Below are 22,282 nucleotides of genomic sequence, written 5' to 3' on the forward strand. Positions count from 1 at the left end.
CTTCTTCTAGACTAGAGCCCCGAGAGTAGATCCACCCACTCCCCCCGACTTTCAAGCTGATGCAGGAGCCCGGCTGAGAGGAGTGACATTAGACAGAGCCACTAAGCTATGCAGAGCCCAACACCCCTAACATAGTGGTGGCCGCCACCCACGCTGACGTCACCTCGAGAGAATCAAAGCCATCGTTTCCCACCACCGCAGCACTTTCTCCTGCCTGTCGCTTGCCCTATGCGAGATATTCTTGGCTGATGCAAGAGCTTGAGGCTCTTTGTTTTTTTCACGTATATTTTCTTTTAGTTTTACTTTCAATACCGTGATGATGTGTTTCATGGACATGATGTAATATTTTGGTCTCATAGGTCATTTTGGCCTTTTGAAGACGTTAATGCAACTCTCTCTCTCTCTCTCTTCCAACGTGCCCGATGGCCATGATCCCCTCATCAGCTCTAGATCCAATACATGCTCCACCACCATCAAGCTACCCTTCCACGTGACGTTACTTGAGGGAGACCTCTCAGCCATACTCATTAGTCCCATGCTTGATATTTGGAGAGTGGTATATATCATCTATTGGGGACTAATGCTTCTCTCATGTTCCATGTTCTTGGTATTCCATGATGAGATTATGTGGACAGTTTTGTATCACCCCAATGAGATAGCTTTGTTTTGTTTCTATTTTATTTTCTACTCCATGATGAATATACATTATTGTATTACTTTTGGTCCCATAAGTCCATTGGGTCTTTAGTAGGCACTTAATATATATATATATATATATATATATATATATATATATATATATATATATATATATATATATCTCAATTCTTCGCGTGCGGCTCTGCATCTCTCTCCAAGCTTCTTCCCATTGGGCATAGTCCTAACACCTAATCGAGGATGTTAAGCTTGCATTACGATGACAGAGGCAAGCCCTGTATGTCAAACATCTCACCTTTGAGCAGCACTCACTTTGCCTCAATTGTATAGTCTCCTTGCTTGGTTGCCTCAGCTTTGAATAGCAGTTTATTGAATCAACCGTAGCCTTTACAATTGGTTATACCCGCACCTAGCAACTATCCAGTATTGAGATATCGAGCTCAATTAGTGTGGATATAGATAACACGCTAGGATGATAGCTCTGTCACTCTAACATGGTTAGTGAGGTTATGGTTGATAAGTCGTCATAGTTTACACATTGAGTGATGGCCACTTTAGTTTACTACAAAAATGGCATAGTTATAGTGCCAGCTCATATAGTCAGATTCACACTATAGACCGACCTTATATATTTTAGTAGGAGAGTATTTTCCCTTATAGTATCTACTATTATCCTTATGTTATATTACAAAGAAGTAAGAAGATAAAAACAAAGTCAACCATCCATCTCTCTCTTATAGGGGTGATGTATGACTGATTTTAAATAGTTAATATAAATCTATATTATTGGTCCCAAAAAAAAAACAAAGAAGTAAGAAGATTTTAAAAAAGTAAACCATCTATCTCTCTCTTATGTGCTTATCTACTCTTGTGCATGTGTGTGTGAAGAAAGCTTACAAGGACCTCAAGCACACCCTCTCTCCCTCTTGTGTGCTTGTCTACTCTTGTGCATGTACAAAGAAGAAAGCTTACAACAAGGAGCTTAAAGCTCACCCTCTCCTCTCATGGTATCAAAGCACTGGTGGTTCAATCCCCTGAAGAGGCAAGCAAAAGAAGCAGTACACCGAGATGGGTAACTTCATCTCTTTCTCTTTGATTAGCTACTAGTCAGGATAGTATCGGCATTGCCAATCACACAATGGCATTATCATATCTTGGGGATCCCTCTTTGGTGAAGAAAACACACAGTGTAAACTAGTATCGGCATAGCCAATCACACAATGGCATTATCATATCTTGGGGATCCCTCTTTGGTGAAGAAAACACACAGTGTAAACTATGTTCTTAGCTTGATGGGCTTTCTAATATCTCAAAAATCAATTCAGAGTCATTTCAAGTCCCATTATTTTCATAAATACTCTATGAAAGTGTCGACGGTGACTATTTTGGCCTATGCACAATGTCTCTATGCTTGTTTCATACAAAAAATTGGGCATTCTAGATTGATGTGAAGTGCCCACGTAGATTTTGGTATTTGCATATGTATGGTATATGTATGTTGATGTGGCTAGTTCACATGGATAGTATAACGAGTTTACAGTACCACATGTGATTATGTATGTATTTGTTAGATAGATTACTGAAGATTGTAGAATTGTTATGAAGTTTATTGAAAGTGTCATTTGGATAGTAGAGTACCATTTCTATTACATGTGAAAGTTATTGCAAATAACTATGGCTAGTAGTCTATCCAAGATTGTGAGTGAGAAGTTGGACAGGAACAACTTCCCACAAGCATGGAAGTTCGGGATAACAAATTTCCTTATGGGAAAAGGATATTCGAAGTTCATTACAAGTGATGAGAAGGAGTCAAAGATTCTTGAACAAAATCCCACTCCACGACATGTGCATGCCTTCAAAACATGGCATGAGAGGACGAATAAAGTCATCTATTGGCTCTCTATTAGTGGGTTGGACTCTATGATTGATCATATACAAGATGTAGCAATAGCTAAAGATGCAAGGGATATCTTAGTTAAGCTGTATAGCATAAGTACCAAGGCTAGAAAGATGCAGTTAAAGCATAGCCTACACAAGCATACATCCTACTTGTTGGTAGAGGGCCAAGTCAACATAAGCCATCTCCTAACCACGTGGCCACATTTGGCCACCATCCAATGTGTAAATTAGGAACTATTGGGTATCCAAGTGCTCACACCACAATGGCTACTCCTCACATAGGGCACCTTACAAGATAGAGTGTTAACCCCATTGAGACCCCATTTTGGGCTTAACAAAGACACTCTCTACCACATACATGAAGTGTTATGTAACGACACTATAAATGCTATACATATTATAAGAAAATCTAAAAAATGAGAAGACTTAGTAGTTTAGGGTTTAAGTTTGGGCACCCAAGTGTGAATAATGGCCAGTTTTATATAAGTCAATTTCTCATAATACAATGACACGATCCCCCTTTATGCCAAGTGAGCTCTAGTTATCGTCTTAGTCTTTTCTCTTGTGTGTGGATGAGAGAGAGAGAGAGAGACAGAGAGACAGAGAGAGTTGAGAGGAGGTGATTATAGCTTCTTGCACATGTGTAGATGTGTGTGTGTGTGTGTGTAAGAGAGAGAGAGAGAGAGAGAGAGAGAGAGAGAGAGAGAGAGAGAGAGAGAGAGAGAGTTGAGAGAGAATTGAGAGGAGATGATTGTAGCTTCTTGCGCATGTGCCTCTTTATGCTTTGTGTGTGTGTGTGCGTGTGTGAGAGAGAGAGAGAGAGAGAGAGAGAGAGAGAGAGAGAGAGAGAGAGAGAGAGGTGAGTCCTTGGCAGTGAAGTGCAATAAACTTCTTGGTGACAACAAGAAGGATGCTAGGGAGTTAGAGCTAGCACAACCACTAGAGAGAGTTGAGAGAGAATTGAGAGGAGATGATTGTAGCTTCTTGCGCATGTGCCTCTTTATGCTTTGTGTGTGTGTGTGCGTGTGAGAGAGAGAGAGAGAGAGAGAGAGAGAGAGAGAGAGAGGTGAGTCCTTGGCAGTGAAGTGCAATAAACTTCTTGGTGACAACAAGAAGGATGCTAGGGAGTTAGAGCTAGCACAACCACTAGTGGCGAATCTGGAGGTCAATGAGATCTTGCACCACCAGAAGCAAAGAGAATCCTACAATGCTTGCTTGAATGGTAGAGTTCTTGGAAGAGTAAAAATAGCCTATTATATTTTAAACACCGTTATATCGAGGACCATGCATGTCTTGTTTGTGGTCCTTCACTTGTTGCCTCACGGGCAGACGCATTGAATAAGGTCATCTATGAGAATCACCATCGATTTCTCCCACCTAATCATCCTAGATATGTTGCCCCTTGGAATGAAGTCCTCCCACAATCACTCATTGTGGGAGATTGGATGAGAATTTGGGACGGTTCCACGACTCCTCCACCACTTGGCATGAGCCGGTAAGGGTTTGTAACTATTGTGTGCTATATTGGCTGGAAATAAAGATTGCCGCTAACACCAGCTTTTGTTTAGATACTCCATCTTTTATCGTTTACCATATTGGTCCCACCTCAAGATTAATCACCTGCTTGATCCCATGCATATCTTCAAGAATGTGGCATCTACCATTTGGGAACATTTGAATGGGACACGAGATTTCGTAGGCATAAGGGAGGATCTACGTACCACAGGGAGGATGCGTGAAGCTTGGCCACAAGAGAGATCAAATGGGCGTGTTTTTTTACCTTGTGCACCGTGGAGGTTATCAAAGCTAGAGATGGTGGCGGTGAAGCGTGCTATTACTACAATTCGTACTCCCTTTGGATGCATGAGGTGTTTGAAGGGGGCCTTTACAAAGAGCAAGAAAAGAAGTGTAGAGCAATTATATGGCTTGAAATCTCATGATTGGCACAAGATGCTCCAAGTAAGTATTTTATGTGCATAATATCTTTTTCCTTTCAAATTTGTGAGTGAATTAGAAGCAACTAATCAACCATTCCTCATGTGTTCAATTCATACTACCTACTAGCATTTCTTGTAGTGCATCGAAGGACGTGAAAGATTGTATTTACAAGATGGGCGAGCTTGTGAGGTACTTTTTCATGATACAAAATGTGATGCGTATCAATGCTCCATGCAAGGTGTTCATATTGCTAATATGGTGTGCTTTTTCATTTCTAGGTATGTGAGCTCAAAGGAAATAGATCCCACCACGCTTAAGAATGCTCGAGTTATGTCAGTGGAGGTGGTTTGTTTAGTGGAGGAGACATTTCCATGTTCTATTCTCACAAGCCAACTACATCTCATAGTGCATTTGGTGGATGAGATTGCTATATGCGGTACTATACATGCACGATGGTTGTTCTTCCTCGAGCGCTTCATGAAGACCTTGAAGGGTTTCGTGAGACAAAATGCAAGACCCGAAGGTAGCATGGCCGAGGGTTGGTTGGTACAAGAGTCACTTGTATATATTTCTGAGTTTCTTGTTGATGTGGATAGCTCTCTCCCACGACTATGGAGAGATGATGAAGACCTAAGGATGACCTCTATTGTGCCTCAAGGGAAAGGATGCAACAAAGTAATAGACACGGAGTTGCTTAATAATATCAACCTCTATTGCGTGCTTAATAGTGATGTGATGAAAAGATGGGTGACAAGATACGAGGATGCAAAGGCAAGAAGACAAGAAGAAAGGGCCCTCTTTCGTACACACCACGGATCTCGTGTGCCATACCCTCAGTATCTAAGAGAGCACTTCCAAAGGATATTCATGTGGATTGGCTACTTGACAAAATGGAGAAAGCAGAGAAAGACGAGGGGATGCATATCACAATGGAAGAATGGGAGTATGCTAGGGGATGCATGAGCAAGGTCGGTATATAGAATGTTATGCATAAGTTAGGAGCTTTCAATAATTTAGATTGCTTATTTAATTGATTTTGTCTTGGTGTAGTGCACTATGTTCAATGCTATATGGTGTGAGGGTAAGCATTTTCGAACACAACGGATTGATGATAAGAGAAACATACAAGATTGCGGCGTCATTGCTAGCTTTGAGGGAGCCAATGGAGCCATGGATGATTATTGTAGCATAATCTAAGATATTATTAAGCTTAACTTTCGATGCTTCTTTGTGTATGTTTTGGATGTAAAGTGGTTTAAGGACGTGGTGGAAAGAGGCCCTAATGCAACAATCAAACGCCATGCAAGTGGCTTTGTAACTATTGACTCCACAAAGTTTTGGCAAAGTAAGAAGGACACACTAGTACTACCGCAACAATGTGAATAGGTATTGTACACACATATAAAAATACTCACTTTTAAATATTTGATACCTTCGATGCAAGGAAAATAACATGATTGTATTTGTGTTTGAATTAGGTTGTCTATCAACCAATGGTGGATAATAATAGATGGTGGCATGTCATACCTATTATGCCACGTTCCAAAGTGATGTATAGTACATTTACGAATATGGAGCGTATGGAGGATGATCATGGCCATGGAGGTGATGATGACCGTGATACGAGAGAGGAGGATGATCATGAGATAGGAGATACAGATATTGAGGCCATTACCCGTGAGGACGAGCCTACCATTGGTGATGCTGATTTCGATGAGCACATGAGTAGCACAAGTAGTAGTGGGTTGAATGTATTTGTAGATCTAAACACTTGTTTGGATTCAATCTCATTGGGATGAGATTGAACCATAGCCCATCATTGATATTGGTAAAACTATTTTACATATTGTCTCATTCTCCTCACCTCACTTAATTTTTGTATATGTGGGTTTGCAAAAAGCATTGATGTTTTTGTTAAAATTATGTGCTTTGGTAATCATGGACAATGTTTGGAAAGCAGTGATGTACATTTACCAGCCTACACCAAAATCTCACTTTTTTGTATTCTCTGTTTTGCGTCTAAATACGCGTCTAATTCTCAGTGTAGACGCACTAATAGACGCGCTAATACACGCGCAAATAGACATGCTATTAGACGCAATGTTAGATTCTCAGTGTAGACACGCTAATAGACGCGTCAATACACGTGCAAATACATGCACTGTTAGACGCGCCCGTAATTTCTCTATTCAAGCAACGCCTATAGACGCGCCCGCTATTTTGCGCATCTATCAAGCGCGTCTATAGTTGCTTTGTGTTGTTGTGTAGCCATTGTAAAATTATGGGTCATGACACATCACAACGTATTCGTTCACATCACGTGAAACACGTGCATGAATGCCACATGAAACCCAAGGGGCCCTATGTATAAATTAAATTTCCTTGACCCAAATAGAAACAAGACCCAAACAAAAACAAGAAACTGCTAAGGAAGAAGCTAGGCAAACATTGCAATGCTTCTATTGTCGTGGACCACACAAGGTGGCAAACTGTCCAATTGGAATGTCATTTTAACACCTATAATTATTTACACCTTATGTGAATGATGTGCAATCAATCACATGTTCATAGACGGCCAAAGGAGAGCTACAAAATTTCACTCACAATACTCAACACTCATCAACACCTTAAGTGTGTATAATGGGGCATGGTTGTCCATAGTACCTCTAAATGTACTTGGGAATAAAAACTAACAATGATCTAACAACTTGGGAGTTGAAACTTATTAATGATGTATATACATTAGTTTATGTCCCAAAAACTCATAATCTAAAGGCTCAAGTGATTCTCTAATCTATCAAGAATTTCACATTATTGGGCCAAACAATTGGTAAGAATTTAGCTTGGCGACATGTGATTCTTTTCAAAAAGGAACAAAGTGAGGATGGGAAAGAGTAGATAAAACTTTTTCACGAACAATCTCTTTGTTCAATAAATTTATGCGATGCAAACTTCCATTGGTTGCTCTGATCATCAAGGTCGGGAGTTGTGCAGCTAGGGATAAGATTCCTTCCTATTGGGAGTTGTGCAACCATGGATAAGATTCCTTCCTATTGGGAGTTCTGCAACCATGGATAAGATTTCTTCTTATAAGTTATGTCTCAGCTGATTACCCTTAGGCTCCTTTGGCTCATGAGCAAAGACTTATGTAACCAAGGGTTTCATTTTATATGGAAATGATCTATTTCAAATTATGTTCTATTAAAGAGTATGCTAATAGAAATGGATACATCTTTCTAATCCTCTCTATCCTACATTTGTATGGTTAGTTCTTTAAAAAAACTTAGGAATAATAAGTTTTAAAGTGTGGTAGAAAAGATTGGTATTGTAGAGTCAACACATAAATTTATAACATGCAAACATTACTGATCACGCTTAAGAAGCTTGTAACCATTGTTCAATCTCGTTTAAACTGATATTGTAGAGTCAACACATAAAATGATAACATGCAAACGTTACTGATCACTCTTAAAAGAAGCTTGTAACCATTGATCAATCTCGTTTGAACCCTGATAAACATGTAATGGACCAATCTAAGTAAGCATAACCTTCGACTCAAGTAACGCACGTGTAACCTTGGCTAGCTACCAATACAACTTCGTCAATGTGAAAAATATGCACAAATCGTGTACATGGGAGGGTTCACATTATTGCTTTTATTTATAAATATAATGACATGATTGTGGCATTTCATGTTCAAATATCTGTGTCTATGAATATCAGTTACATCTGCAGTCTGCAGCTCCGACTATAATTGATGGTAAAGAGGGGGGTGGGGGGGGGCTAATCCTTCAATTAAAGGTTGAGCATACTTTTCGTATTTCTCCATCATCATCACCACCTACTTTCACTTCGATGTTGCTCATCTTAACCATGGAGCTAGCAAAGGCCGAATCAAACGATGATCCCCGACCGATAAGGCCACCAATGAGGCCACCAATGAGGCCACCAATGAGCCCTCCAAGCCCCCCGCTCTTATTAATCCCTCCATATCTTCTCACATAATCGGCTGTGGTGTCGTCGGTGATGAGCCTCTGATCAGACTCTAGCACACCATAGCCTTTGTTCACATTCTTGAAGAAGCTAGTGTCAAAGGTGGTCTGGCTTCCTCTATCCAATGCCACCTTGGTCGACCCATCTCCATTGGCCGGACATAGGTCTTGCAGCTCCCCCACAAAATCACTGTTGATGGAGGGGTTGGTGGACTGGCCTGATTCTATGTAGTTGTAAAGCCTATAGCTGAAGAATCTGCAGTTCTTCCAATATGATGACGAACTCATCCTCTCTAATGCATCTTCTGAGTACATCATCTTTTCCTAGCTTATATAGCTCTCCTGCAATCAATTGATAAGGTGGAACAAGCTTGATAAGCCGTCACATTTTGTCTTTGTTCAAATGTATTTCCTCTGTGGAAACCCATAAGCTAGATACTCCTAGATTTCTTCGCTGGCTGATTCTGTGTAGTCGTAAAGCCTATGGCTGAAGAATCTACAGTTCTTCCAATATGGTGACGAACTCATCCTCTCTAATGCATCTTCTGAGTACATCATCTTTTCCTAGCTTATATAGCTCTCCTGCAATCAATTGATAAGGTGGAACAAGCTTGATAAGCCGCCGCATTTTGTCTTTGTTCAAATGTATTTCCTCTGTGGAAACCCATAAGCTAGATACTCCTAGATTTCTTCGCTCCATTCGGGTACCATGTCCAACTTAAATAAACAAGCATCAGGAAGGTCATCATCAACACCAGTTGTTGCTAGTTCCCCATTTGGAATTCTAGACAAGTGGTCGGCCAACACATGCTATGTTCCTTTCCTCACCGTAGCTGTAAAGTCGAATTCCAACAATAATAGTAAACCAACGCGTGATTCTCTTCGTGGTGCAAGCTTTATTTACCAGGTATAGTAAGGCTTGATGATCCACGAAAAATATAAATTTGTTGGCCAAGAGGTAATGTCGGTATTTCTTGATGGCATAAACCATGGCCAATCCTTCTCTCTCTGTGTGGTGGTGTAATTCACCTCTGCATCGTTTAACTGACGACTAGTGAAGCAAACTGGATAGTCCAATTTAAACTCACCAGGCTATGCCAGCACACAACCAATAGCAAAATTTGATGCATCAATGTGCACGTGAAATATGAGATCCCAATTGGGGGGTCGTAGAATTGGTGCGCTTACCAATGCTTGCTTTAGATGATTATATGCTTCTTGACACTCCTCAGTCCACTCAAAGACAATGAGAAGCTTGTATAAAGGTCTGGCTATCTTAGCATAAATAATTATGAAGCGTCGATAATACCCCACATGACCCATAAACCTTTGCACTCCTTTGTAATTGGTAGGTGGTGGCAGCTCCAATATTAGTTTGACCTTACTATCGTCAGTGGATATACTATTCTTTTAGACAATGTGTCCCAATATCACACCATTCTTGACCCAAAACTGACACTTCAAGGGGTTCAGCAAAATACGATATAATTGACATCGCTCGAACAATTTCCTTAAGCAAGTCAAATGGTCTACCTATCGAGAGTATGCACATAGATCATCAATGAATACTTCCAACCACTTTTGTAAGTAGTCCTTGAAAGCTATGCACATCAATCATTGAAAGGTTGCTGGGGCATTTGTGAGATCGAACGGCATAACCTTCTATGCATATGTCTCCCACATTGTGTTGAAAGTTGTCTTGTGTTGATCCTCTAGTGCTATGGACACCTGATTGTAGCCGGAGAAACCATCCAAGAAGTTGTACGCTTCTCTCCAGCCACTCTTTCCAAAATGTGTTCTGTATAAGGTAACCTAGTGGGGCTGCATTAACCTTTTTAAGATCAACACATACCCTAAGTTTTCCATTCTTTTTAGGCACTATCATCACACGATTGGTGACAACCAATCTGTATGTTCAATTTCATAAATGAAATCTGTGGCAATAAGCTTATCAAGTTCCTCCTTTACAATTGCCGCATACTTAGGATTCATCTGGTATGGCTTTTGCATCTCATTGTAATTCTAGGCGAAACAATCTTTAAATTCCTTAAGGAGAGCAATGAGCACTTCCTCTTCAACCGAAGTCAAATCTTTAGTAATATATACGGGCCAAGCTTCTTCCCCCGGTCCTGCAATATCCACCTACTTGACTTATGTGTGCCAGGCCATCGTATGATGCAGATAGCCCATCCTTTTTCACCCTAGTCGGACCACCCTCCGTTCGTCTCAACAGTGTAGTTCTTGAAATGGTTGGGTACAGAAAGCAAGTCTAGCTTATCCTCATTGTCACTTTTAAATTTAGCTATGATCTTTTTTGCCTCACGTTCTGCCTCTGCTAGGGCTTTATTGCATTTTCGGCATCCTGCTTTTGTAAGCTTGGGTGCATCTGGCACTTGAAGGACAACTTTCTCTTTATGCCTCCTCTCCAATGATATCTTACTCAACTCCTCGCTCTAATCCTTTGAGAATTCATCGTATACCTTAGTAGCCTCAGGTATCTTAGCCACTGGGCGTCCGTGGTTCTTCTTCATTTTAACAGGGCATTTTGTCGAGCTATATATCGTTTCTGTCTCCGCCATCGTCTGAGGTGTTGAGCACTAGTATGCCTTCAAGCCACAGTACCTTCTATACTTGATGTTTCCCCTCTTGATTCCTCATCCATGGTTTGCCAATTAACCATGTAGATAGAGGTCATAGGAGGGACGGTTCCTGATTCCAAATACTAGGTTTCCCTGGGCTGTATTACATCAATGGTAGCCAACACATGCATCCAGTTTTCATTGAAGTTCGGGGGAGGTAGTGACGCATACATTTTCATTTCCTCCTCATCCTTGGATTCCCCCTCTATGGGTTGGCATATCTGTATGAACGTGGTTCGTTCCGTTGTTGTGACTGAATCATTACCAAATAACTGCCCTTCCATGGGGTGTACTTTTCATGCTCTCAGATCAATCTTCAGTCAAGATTTGCGAATCCCTATGTACATACACGTGATCCAAGGCCCAATCATGCACTAATTTGAACTCCCTCTCATGAAGGGTCTCCCCAATATTATGTCATATGTATCAGGTTGGCATAGGAAGTCCATAACCACAAATGTATGATGATAGTGAAACGTAAAAAGTCTGAATTTAACATTTTCCAAGAGCCCAATGGGTCTTGAAGATGTTCGATCAACCATTTTAGCGCAATTAAATCTGCTTTTTTTAGATCAGGTTTCCCCCGGTTTTTCCAGCAATGTTTGGTAATGATGCTAACCCTTGCCCCACCATCCAGGATAGCCAATGCTTGGTACCCATTATGATGAATTGGGATGGTAGCGTTCGTGTTGTCGCTTTCATAGTAGCGTCCTAGTTGGTTAATTGGTATCTTAACGACTCGGGTTTCCTTTGTATGCTTCAAGGTTCTTTTTGCCAGGGGTGAAAGAGTCTCATCTATAGTATCGGCTGGCCTTAGACCGCCCTCAACCCATTCTTTTATGTCTATCCCATAAGGTTGGTGAATTGCGTAACAGTTGCCCCAATGGCATTTGGATAGGCATGGATAGCAGAGCTGCTAGACTCCCTATATCTCTAGGTTCCTTGTAGAGAGAGGGCTCTTCCCATGTGGGTGTCTCATATTCTACCACATGGAAAGAATGGATGGACTCCCCTAACTCATTTTCTTCAAACATTATGGACATTGTGTCTACTTGGGACTCCTCTTCTGTTCCTTTTGGAATTGGGGTTGGCACGTCCAATACCTTATCCCAGTTTGGCTCATTTCATGGGGGTAAACTGTATCCCTTACCCTGTTGGCCCTTAACTTGGCACCATGGCATTCTTCTACTAAGGCCTTGGCTCGATATGGACACTCTTTGATCAAATGATCAATCCCACATTTAGTACAGGTGAGCACTGGCATGTCATTGGGCGAAACCACCGCTTATTGTGGTTGATGTGTATGACTCATATTCTTGTTTGGACAATCGGCTACTCGATGTGGCCCTCCATAGCCAAAGCATTGTACTAGTCCCCTTCTCAAATTCGAGTTCATGTCCTTGGCTTTCCATTGTACCGTGGTTTGAAACACAAGTACTGGCGTGTTATTCTATAGGACGTAGTATTCCGGTGTAACCTCTGCCGTATCCTCATAATACTCTCTGCTAAGTTCTATTTCCCGCACCATATCAACATCTTCTAATGACGGCTCTTCAATCAGCACACCTGATTGATCTTAGCCTGTGTGGTGGGGTTGTGGCAGTAGAACTGGTGGCAGCAAGGGTGAAACGTCTTGTGCCCGGAACATTCCCCTAGGCAAGTAAGAAGAGTTGGGTTGTCCCGCCGTAGAGTGGTGATCTGTATCGGTGGTGCTGGTAAAGGCAATGGGGCTCTAAGTACTGGTAGCTGTGTAACAATTTGAAACCACATTGAAGTGTCATAATTTCCTAATTTTACACAGTGAGCACAATAGAGTAATGGCCTCACTCTTAACTGTGGACACTCAGTGGTGGTGTGATTTAATCTACACATAGAGCACCACACCAATTCCCTGTGGGAGTAAAGGTGATTATGTCCATGCGCAGATATTTCTTTTCTTTCCTTGACTTTCAATTTTTCTAGTATGGCATTACTGAGCTCATCCACTGTCATGTTTCCAACTTACTTGCTTCGGGTTCCAATTTCTTAGTGGCTTGAGACATGTGAAGTCGTATAATTGCTGAAGATGTTTTAACATCTTCTAGTTGTGGGAATTCTAACATATTATCTTTATATTCGATTGCCAATTTGCAGCATGCATCAAGAGTAGTAGGTTGTTGGGCTAATAGTAATCATGCATTTTATGGTCTCTAACTCCCCTCCGGAAATAAGGCAACAACTGATCTCATCAGTTAACCTTTCTTGAATCTTGCACCTCGAATTTAAGTGCTTTTCAGATGAGAAACATAGTCCCTCATCGACTCTTCTTCCTTTTGTTTAATATTATGTAATTGTGCCACAGGGCTCCACCTGTCACCACTACAGGCAAAACTGGGCACAAAAACATTCTTTAGCCTTGTGAAGTTAACCTTATCCTCCGGCTTAAGAGTTCGGAACTGTTGATGAGTTTTTCCTTCCAAGGTTAATGAGAAGGCATGTATCATTGTCACATCACTGACCGGCCTGCAGGTTTCACATGTGGATTCAAAAAACTCTATATGTTGGATAGGATCCCCGTTCCTAGAGAACTTTTGGACAAGTTTTGAAATGATATGTGGTTTCATTTGGGAAGGGCGGGATTCTAGAGTAGTACCTAGTTCTCTTACCATCCCCCGGCCCATCTTTGTCGCCATATTAAGCAGATCCGCCCTTGAGGCTACATTAAGGTCCATGATTGGATCTCTCCTAAGTACTTGGGGAATTGCTCCCCCCTTCCTAGGCCACGTCCCCTACCTGTATTGACTCTTCTAGGTATTTCGGGTCCATGGGATGGTCCAGTCGGCGGTATCTTGGAATGACTCCCCATTCGTCGCCTCCGTACGTCTTTGCAGAATCAAGAGTTCCATGTCTTGTAGGAACGTAGGATTATTGATCATCTGCTCAATATCCTTTTTGGTGTAGAGTCGGTCCTCTACTTCACCTACACTGTAGCCAGGTTACCCTCTTCTTCTATGGTTGTAAATCCTTCCTCCATTTTGGATTCCTTGTTTATGGGTTCCAAGTTTGGCATTTCTCCCTCACTTCTACCGATAACTATTTCTTGTTCCTTTCCTCGTGGACTGAAGTGGGTTAAGACTTCCTGTTTCCTTCTTCTCAACTCTTGTCCTACGAGTGTCAAGCTCTTGTTTTCTTAAGCTCAACTCTCATAGTTGTCGTTCCACCTCACTCCGTTTGAGGTCTTACTCTACTTTCTTGGTAGTGGTGGGGAAGAATATTTGACCCATCCTAGCTGCACTTTCCATGTCTCGTCTTATTCGAGGGGTGCCGGTATTCGACAGCCTATAATTCGACAGTTGGAATGGCACTTCTTGTCATGGACCGAGTCCAACAACACTGGTTGACAGACCCATGCCCGCAGATTGTGCTTATTCCTCATGGCTGGTTTGGAGACCAAAAAATCCTCGGGTGATATCATTGATACCACTGGACCTGGTTGGGGAGGGTGGTTTCTCCTCTTCCCCAAACCCAACGTATCTCAGCCCTTCTTCCATGGACTCTTCACTACTAGTTTCAGCAGTGTTCAGGTTTCTTAAGACACTCAGGGGTGTGCTTGCGGAATGTACTGATCCCACACTTCTTTGGTAGGAAGATCCTGGGTGATTCGATGCACTATTGTCGGGTGTAAGATCGTCTCCGATGAGTTTTCCAGATCTTAAGTGCATGTATATATGATTTGATAAGCTATTTGTCAACCCAATTTGATTTTGCTTTTGATTTTATCGCTCTGTTTCAAATGTCGTGAAACTGCAAAACAACAGAGAGTGGTTTCACGTCGTGAAACTGCAAGAAATGGTTCATGTCGTGAACGTTCTCCTGCACTTTCACGTGCTCAAAAAGTTATGTACCCTTAAGATTAGATTCCCTCTTTTTGGTATAATACACCTTCCTTAACCGACCCTTGTGGCCTCGGTCTGTCCAATCATTGATTTTGGCCTATGCGTGAATGAGCAAAAAATGTCTCACGTCATGAAACAGTAAGGGTTTCATGCCATGAACAGCTTCAGCTCGTTTCACGTCGTGAAACAGTAAGGGTTTCACTCCGTGAACCGCTTTTCAGGTCGTTTCACATCGTGAACACCTTCCTGAACTTTCACATGCTTAAAAATTTTGACAGATTGCAAGGTGTTAGAGGTGTCAGGATAAGGTTTTCTATTTTTGGAAAGGCAATCCCGTGATTTTCGGTGTTAATCACGGCACTGATTTCGTGAGCAATTTGCAGCATTAAACTGCAGGAAATGGTTCATAGAATGAACAACTTTTCTGCACTGTCACGTGAAACTTCCCACATTGAATTTGGTGACTTTGGGTGCGTAATACTTATCCAATTGATAGCAAATCGACCGTGCCACTCCTAAGGAACGAAATGCAAGTTCTTGGCACATTCAATGGTCCCTTATGTTTTTTATTTTTATGAATTTTTTGAAACAGAAAGAAAACAACACACCAATCTGCTCATTCATGTTGGTGGATTTAATGATGCGAATAAAAAAATTAACAAGAACAAACAGTGAAACCTTATCTTAGAAACACTCCACTACAAACACACACAACATCACAAACAATTTCTCACAATTTTTTCTACCACACACATCTTATCCATTCATTTCCACATATTGCATTACCAGAATGCAAGGACAATAATAAATCCTATGCAATGGGAGCTGAAACTCTAAGAGGTTGAAAGAAACAAAGGTGTTTCCCCGACACAGCGACACCAAAAATGTTATAGGCTACTACACTTCCAAGAGAAAACTCTACACATTCACCTAATGGCTGAGCAATAGATCACAACTATTGTAGGGTACTTACCAATGCTTCGATCTTGAGTCCCTTGAGGCCTCCAAGCTCTCTCGTTAAGCTCCAAACTCCAAGCTCCACCTCCATGCTATCACCACACGGAGTCGCTCACACCCTTGCACAGGACAATCACTCTCTCTCACTCTCTCACACAAGCATGAATCACACAAGCATAAAAGAGGCACAATGCTAGAATGCTCTCATTCCTTCAATCTCTCTCAAGATAAAAAGGAAGAACTCTCAATAGCACAAAGGGGATTGTGTCTCTTCATTATGAGAAAATGCCTTATATACATTTGGCCCTTATTCACACTTGGGTGTCCAAAACTTACTTACGAGGCCTTGGGTGGCCAATATCTCATAATGTACTACTTTTATAGTGCCATTTCATGACACTTATTAATGTCCTCAAAACAATTGAAGATCATGTTTGTTAATCCAAAATAGGATTAACATATGCATAAAGCATATGCATAGAGCATATGGCTTGCAAGCTGTATGCATAAAGCCTATGCATAGAGCATAGGGCTTTATGCATAAGCTCTATGCATAGCCTTCTTGCAAGCTTTATGCATAAGCTCTATGCATAGGCTTCTTACAAGCTCTATGCATAAAGCCTATGCATAGAGCTTGCATAAGCTTACAAGTTCTATGTATAGCCTTCTTACACATAGGCTTTATGCATAAGCTTCTTGCAAGATTTATGCATAAAGCCTATGCTTGCAAGTTCTATACATAGCCTTCTTGCAAGCTTTATACATAAGCTCTATGTATAGGCTTCTTGCAAGCTTACGCATAGGCTTTCTTGCAAGCTTATGCATAGGCTTCTTGTAAGCTCTATGCATAGAGCTTGCATAAGCTTGTAAGATCTATGTATAGCTTTCTTGCAATCTTTATGCATAGGCTTCTTGCAAGCTTATACATAGGCATCTTGTAAGCCTATGCATAGATCTTGCAAAAGCTTGCATCTAGCTTGCAAGAAGAATTAAGCTCTATACATAGAGCTTGCATCTAGCTTAATGCATGCATTATGCTCTATGCATAAAGCTTAATACATAAAGTTTTATGCATAAAGTTTGTGGATGAGCTTTTTGCATAACGCTTTATGCATTACATAAAGCTTTTTTGAATATTTTATGATTCAAGCAATTGACTATTATGCATGTATTTGGGCTAGATTGTATGTATAGGCAATGTCAATTGACCCATCTCGCAGGACCCAGATGTCACAAATCTACTCAATTACATCAACGGATGATATGGGCAGTAAGTTTGGATATAATTTAGTCAGAGACACAGGTATGATTTATGCATAAAGCTTGTGGATGAGCTTTTTGCATAAGGCTTCATGCATTATGTTTTTATGCATAAAGCTTTTTTGAATGTTTTATGATTCAAGTAATCGACTCTTATGCATGTATTTAGGTTGGGTTATATGTATAGGCAATGTCAATCGACCCATCTCGCAGGACCCAGATGTCGCAAATCTGCTCAATTATATCAATGGACGATATGGGCAGCAAGTTTGGACACAGTTTAGTCAGACACATGTATGATTTAACAAAACCTTTTCACATACATAAAGTTTACCCTTTATGCATTTTGTAAGTCTTAACGTTTAATCTTATATGCAGGCTAACTTACCATTAGGCCAGTCGACTCTATTTGGCCAATCTATCCCATATGGCCAGTCGTCTCCATGGGGGTAATCCACTCCTTTGATAGGCGTAGGTTTGAGTGGTGCAGGCCCATCACGTTATGGCTATGATGATCCTACACCACCAACGTCGACTAGACCCACCCCCACTCCCTCACGTCCATATTCACCCATGAGGACTACGTAGTACGAAGTCTAAGGGTAGTAGACATGCTAAGCGGGGGAGAGCGGACTACTTTTGAATTGGAAAAAGTAGCACAAGGTCTCTCGAGTCATGTCCCCAATGGGGGGGATATTCATCATCCGCTCATTTTGAGCCACCCTCGAGAAGACCCATCACAGCATTTGATCCACACACCCTACCATACAACATGGATGTCGATATGGTGCCCTTGTGATTGATGCACGAGGGAAGCAAGTCATGAACTACATGCATGTACTTTTGCTAACCTGGGGTTCACGAACTCCTTTAAAAAGTGGAAAGCATAGGATGAGCTCTCAAATCAATATGTCAATGATGTGCTCAGACGGAGTTTGCTATTTCGCATGTGGGCCTTTGTTTCTTGGAGGAGTGGATGAACAGAAGGATTAAGCTTTTGCTCTCTAATAGGAGAGAAAACATTAAGAGAGCAGCAAAGAACAATTTGGAAAACCCCAGCGGTTTGTTCACAGGAGGAGTGGAGGCATGCGCGGAGCTTCGTGAGAAAGCACCCACATGCTTTTCAACAATAAGCGATAGCGAGTGCTTCCCGACTACAAAAGCGAGGGGTTTCACACTTTGGCTTGGGAGGAAAATCCTCCTTCATTGCTTGCTTTATAAGTATCTATTTTACTAATCATTCCCTTCTCCTCTTTCATTTTGTTTTGTACTATATTGTTTTCTTTAACTAATTGTATATTTTCTTATTATTATTATAATTTTTTTGCAGAGGGAGGTTGTTGGCTGTGACCCAGCAAAAGAGGAGTACAATTATGCATACAAAGCCCCCCCATCTTTGCAATTATGGACGTGGATGCGTACACGAGGCACATGCTTGGATGATTCCATTTTGGGGACTCAAGCAGATGAGATAAGTAGAGAAATATCCCTTCTCTTATCTATATCTAAGTGTCTTTTATTGTTTTACAGGTACCTTGCTCTTGTTTGCATGTAGGATGAAGGGAAAGAGTAAGAGGAAGATCTAGGCTACGAGCATGAAGTGGGAGAAGGAAGTGAAGTGGATGACGAAGACGATGATGAGCACTCGGAATCTGATGAGGATTCTAAGTAGCCTCCTCTTCTTTGATTTATTTTTTGTATACATGGCCAAAGGCTTGATAATTCAAGAAATTTAATACATATTTGGCTCACTTGCATTCTTCATAGTTCATGTCTTTTTTAAGTTTATGTTTGTATCAAAACATTATGACTCTATTTTAATAAAAAAAGAGCTGTGGTGGTAGACTGGGGAGCTCTATGTAGACTCCTTAGTCTACCCTCGCTTTTTTTTTCACGCAGTTCTATCACTGCTCATCAGCAGCAAAAATATTAATGCTACTCATAGTAGCAAAATTTCATTGTTAAACAACGAAATATCGTTGCTCTCGAGAAATATTACTGAGCAGTGATATTTTGCTGGCTATTTTTGCTGTTGAGTAGTGATCCCACAACAACCAAAATAGCAGCTTTTTAGTAGCGAAATGGGCTTGACATCTCCCTACCCTTCTAGTTATAAAAGTGCAACTATTTTCGCTGGTACACCCTCATTTTGTTGTAGTGGATGCACTTAAGGAAGCACTAGTAGTGTGGCAAAAGAGGGAAAGAGCTAGACCAGAAATGTGAACTAGCAGCTTGGTGAAGATGAGGCATAATAGCAATGAAGGGAGCTTGGAAAGATATCCATTCAAGTGGTCAAGGATAATGTAGAATCAGTACCATATTATATTACCTCCCCAACGATGCCCTCCGCCACTTGGTTACTAATCATCTCGGCACTCAAGTTATCACAAATCTCAGATTCTCTACATAGACTATTTTGTAACTAAATTTATGTTGCAAGTTTACACTGAACCATAAATTGGGCATACACAATCAAAATTGACACTTCCACAAAGTGCATATTTGTAGAGCCAAAATGAGGCACAAAACATGCATGGATTGTATTGAAATGTGTAAAATTTTAGTTAACATAGTTATCCACTTAATGTAGTTTACCAGTTAATGTAGTTAACTAATTTTAACATAGTTAACTAGTTAACCAGTTAACATAATTAACTAATTAGCATAGTTAACTACACACAACATGGTCTTCTTCCTTTAACTAGGAGGATGCATCAATCTGAGATAGTGACTTTCGTGTTTGCTTGTAGCTCTCAGAGCTACCAAAGGTGTTCTGTAAAATCAAAGAGGGAAAGAGGTAGAAATACTCTCACATTTATCGGAGCTCTAATAACATAAAGAGAATGTGGGAGAGCTTGAGATCCTTGGAAGAAAACATACACACACATAAGAGAGAGAAAGACACAAGAGAGAGATGGATGGCTAGATTTTCTTCTATCTTCTTCTTCTCTTAATCTAATATATCATAAAGATAAGAGTACATACTATAAGGGAAAGTAATCTCCTACTAAAATATATAAGGTCGGTCCATAGTGTGAAATCGAATGTATGAGCTATGGCTATAACTATGCCATACTCTAGTAAACTAAATGTGGCTATCACACAACCTGTCATCTTCTAGTGGCATATCAACCATAATCTCACCAACCATGCCAGTGGGCATAAGTGTGAAAGCTATCACCCAGGTGAATCCCTACGTACATACACATGATCCAAGGCCCAATCATGCACCAGTTTGGATTCCCTCATGAAGGGTCTCCCCAATATTATGTCATATGTATCAGGTTGGCAGCGCAAGAAGTCCACGACCACAAATGTATGATGATAGCAAAACATAAAAAGTCTAAATTTAATATTCTCTAGAAGCCCAATGGGCCTTGAAGATGTTCCGTCAGCCATTTTAACGATCAGATCTACTTTCTTTAGATCGGGTTTCTCCCAATTTTCCCAGCAATGTTTTATAATGATGCTAACCCCCGCCCCACCATCCAGGATAGCCAATGCCTGGTACCCATTATTATGATGAATCAAAATGGTAGCATTTGTGTCGTCGCTTTCGTAGTGTTATCCCAATTGGTTAATTGGTATCTTAACAACTTAGGTTTTCCTTATATGCCTCAAGGTTCTTTCTACCAGGGTGGCAGAGCCTCATCTATAATATCGGCTAGCTTTAGTCCGCCCTCTACCCATTCTTTTACGTCTGTCCATAGGGTTGGTGAATTGCGTAACAATTTTCCTAATGGCATTTGGACAGGTGTGGATAGCACAACCCGTGAGACTTCCTATGTCTCTGGGTTCTTTGGAGATAGAGGGTTCTTCCCATGTAGGTATCTCGTATTCTTCCATAGGGAAGGAATGGATGGACTCCCTAACCCATTTTCCTCAAACATTTTGGACAATGTGTTTGCTTGGGACTCCTCTTCTCTTCCTTTCGAAATTGTGGTTGGCACGTCTAATTTCCTATCCCGGGTTGACTTGTTTCATTCGTGGATAAACTGTATCCCTTACTCGGTTGGCTCTTAGCTTGGCTTCATGAAGCCGTTGGTACTCTTCGACTAAGGCCTTGGCCTCTTCGAGCTTCCTTATTTCCTCGTCGGCATTGGGATATTCATCGACTCCCTTAGGTGTTGTTGGTTGCTCTCCTTGCTTTCCTTAGTTTGATCCTCTATGATTGATCCCTTGACACCCCTCTTCCTTCGATTGGGTAGACCCGGTATCAATTGTATCTTCTTCAGATCTATCTTGGATTGTGACCCTTGTGTCACCCTTACCTACTTTTTTCACTCTTCTCCTGCGTCCAGTTCTGGAAATAGTCGCATCCACTCGATTTCTTCCCTTGTCTCCTAATTGAGCTTGAGCTCTTGTTTTAGGACATTGAACGATGTGATCTTCCAAGATTGTACACTAATGGTCTGGATGGTGGCCTGATTGGTAGTAGAAGCGAAGCCACTTTCTCAGTAGTATGGACAATCCTTGATCAAATGATCAATACCACATCTACCACATCTACAGGTGAGCATTGGCATGTCATTGGGCAAAGCAGCCACTTGTTGTGGTTGATGTGTATGACTCATATTATTGTTTGGGCATTGGGCTCCTCAATGTGGCCCTTCGCAGTGCCAAAGCATTGTAGCAGTCCTCTTCTCATATTCAAGTTCATGTCCTTGCCCTTATATTATACCGTGGTTTGAAACACAGGCACTGGCGTGTTATTCTATATAGGACGTAGTATTCTGGCGTAACCTCAGCCATTTCCTTGTAGTACTCCCCGCCGCTAAGTTATATTTCTTGCACCATGTCAACATCTTCTGACGGCTCTTCGATCAATACTTAATTGATCTTAGCCTATGGTGGTTGTGGTGGTAGAACTGGTGGCGGCAAAGGTGAAGAGTCTTGTACCCGAAACATCCCCCTAGGTAAGTAGGAAGAGTTGGGTTGTCCAGCAGTAGTGGTGATCTGTACAGGGGCACTGGTAAAGCCAATGGGGCTCTAAGTGGGTGCTGGTACATGTGCAACATTTTGAAACCTTGGATACCTACACATTTAAGTGTCATGATTTCCTAAT

General features: G+C 41.2%; 1 protein-coding gene across 1 annotated transcript; it reads right to left on the reverse strand.

The window, feature by feature from the left end:
• Positions 1-7,949: 7,949 nt before the first annotated feature.
• On the reverse strand, positions 7,950-8,804 carry LOC147639658 (peroxidase 25-like). The gene is made up of 2 exons (XM_086822014.1): positions 8,307-8,804; positions 7,950-8,003 (listed from the first exon to the last, which is right to left on the reverse strand). Exons 1-2 carry the CDS (start codon positions 8,802-8,804, stop codon positions 7,950-7,952), a joined length of 552 nt encoding a protein of 183 aa, XP_086678140.1.
• Between the last annotated feature and the right edge of the window lie 13,478 nt (positions 8,805-22,282).

The sequence above is a fragment of the Cibotium barometz genome, chromosome 3, assembly GCF_041138505.1.
Source record: "Cibotium barometz isolate CiBa-2024 chromosome 3, ASM4113850v1, whole genome shotgun sequence".
In the NCBI taxonomy this organism is placed as follows: domain Eukaryota; kingdom Viridiplantae; phylum Streptophyta; class Polypodiopsida; order Cyatheales; family Cibotiaceae; genus Cibotium; species Cibotium barometz.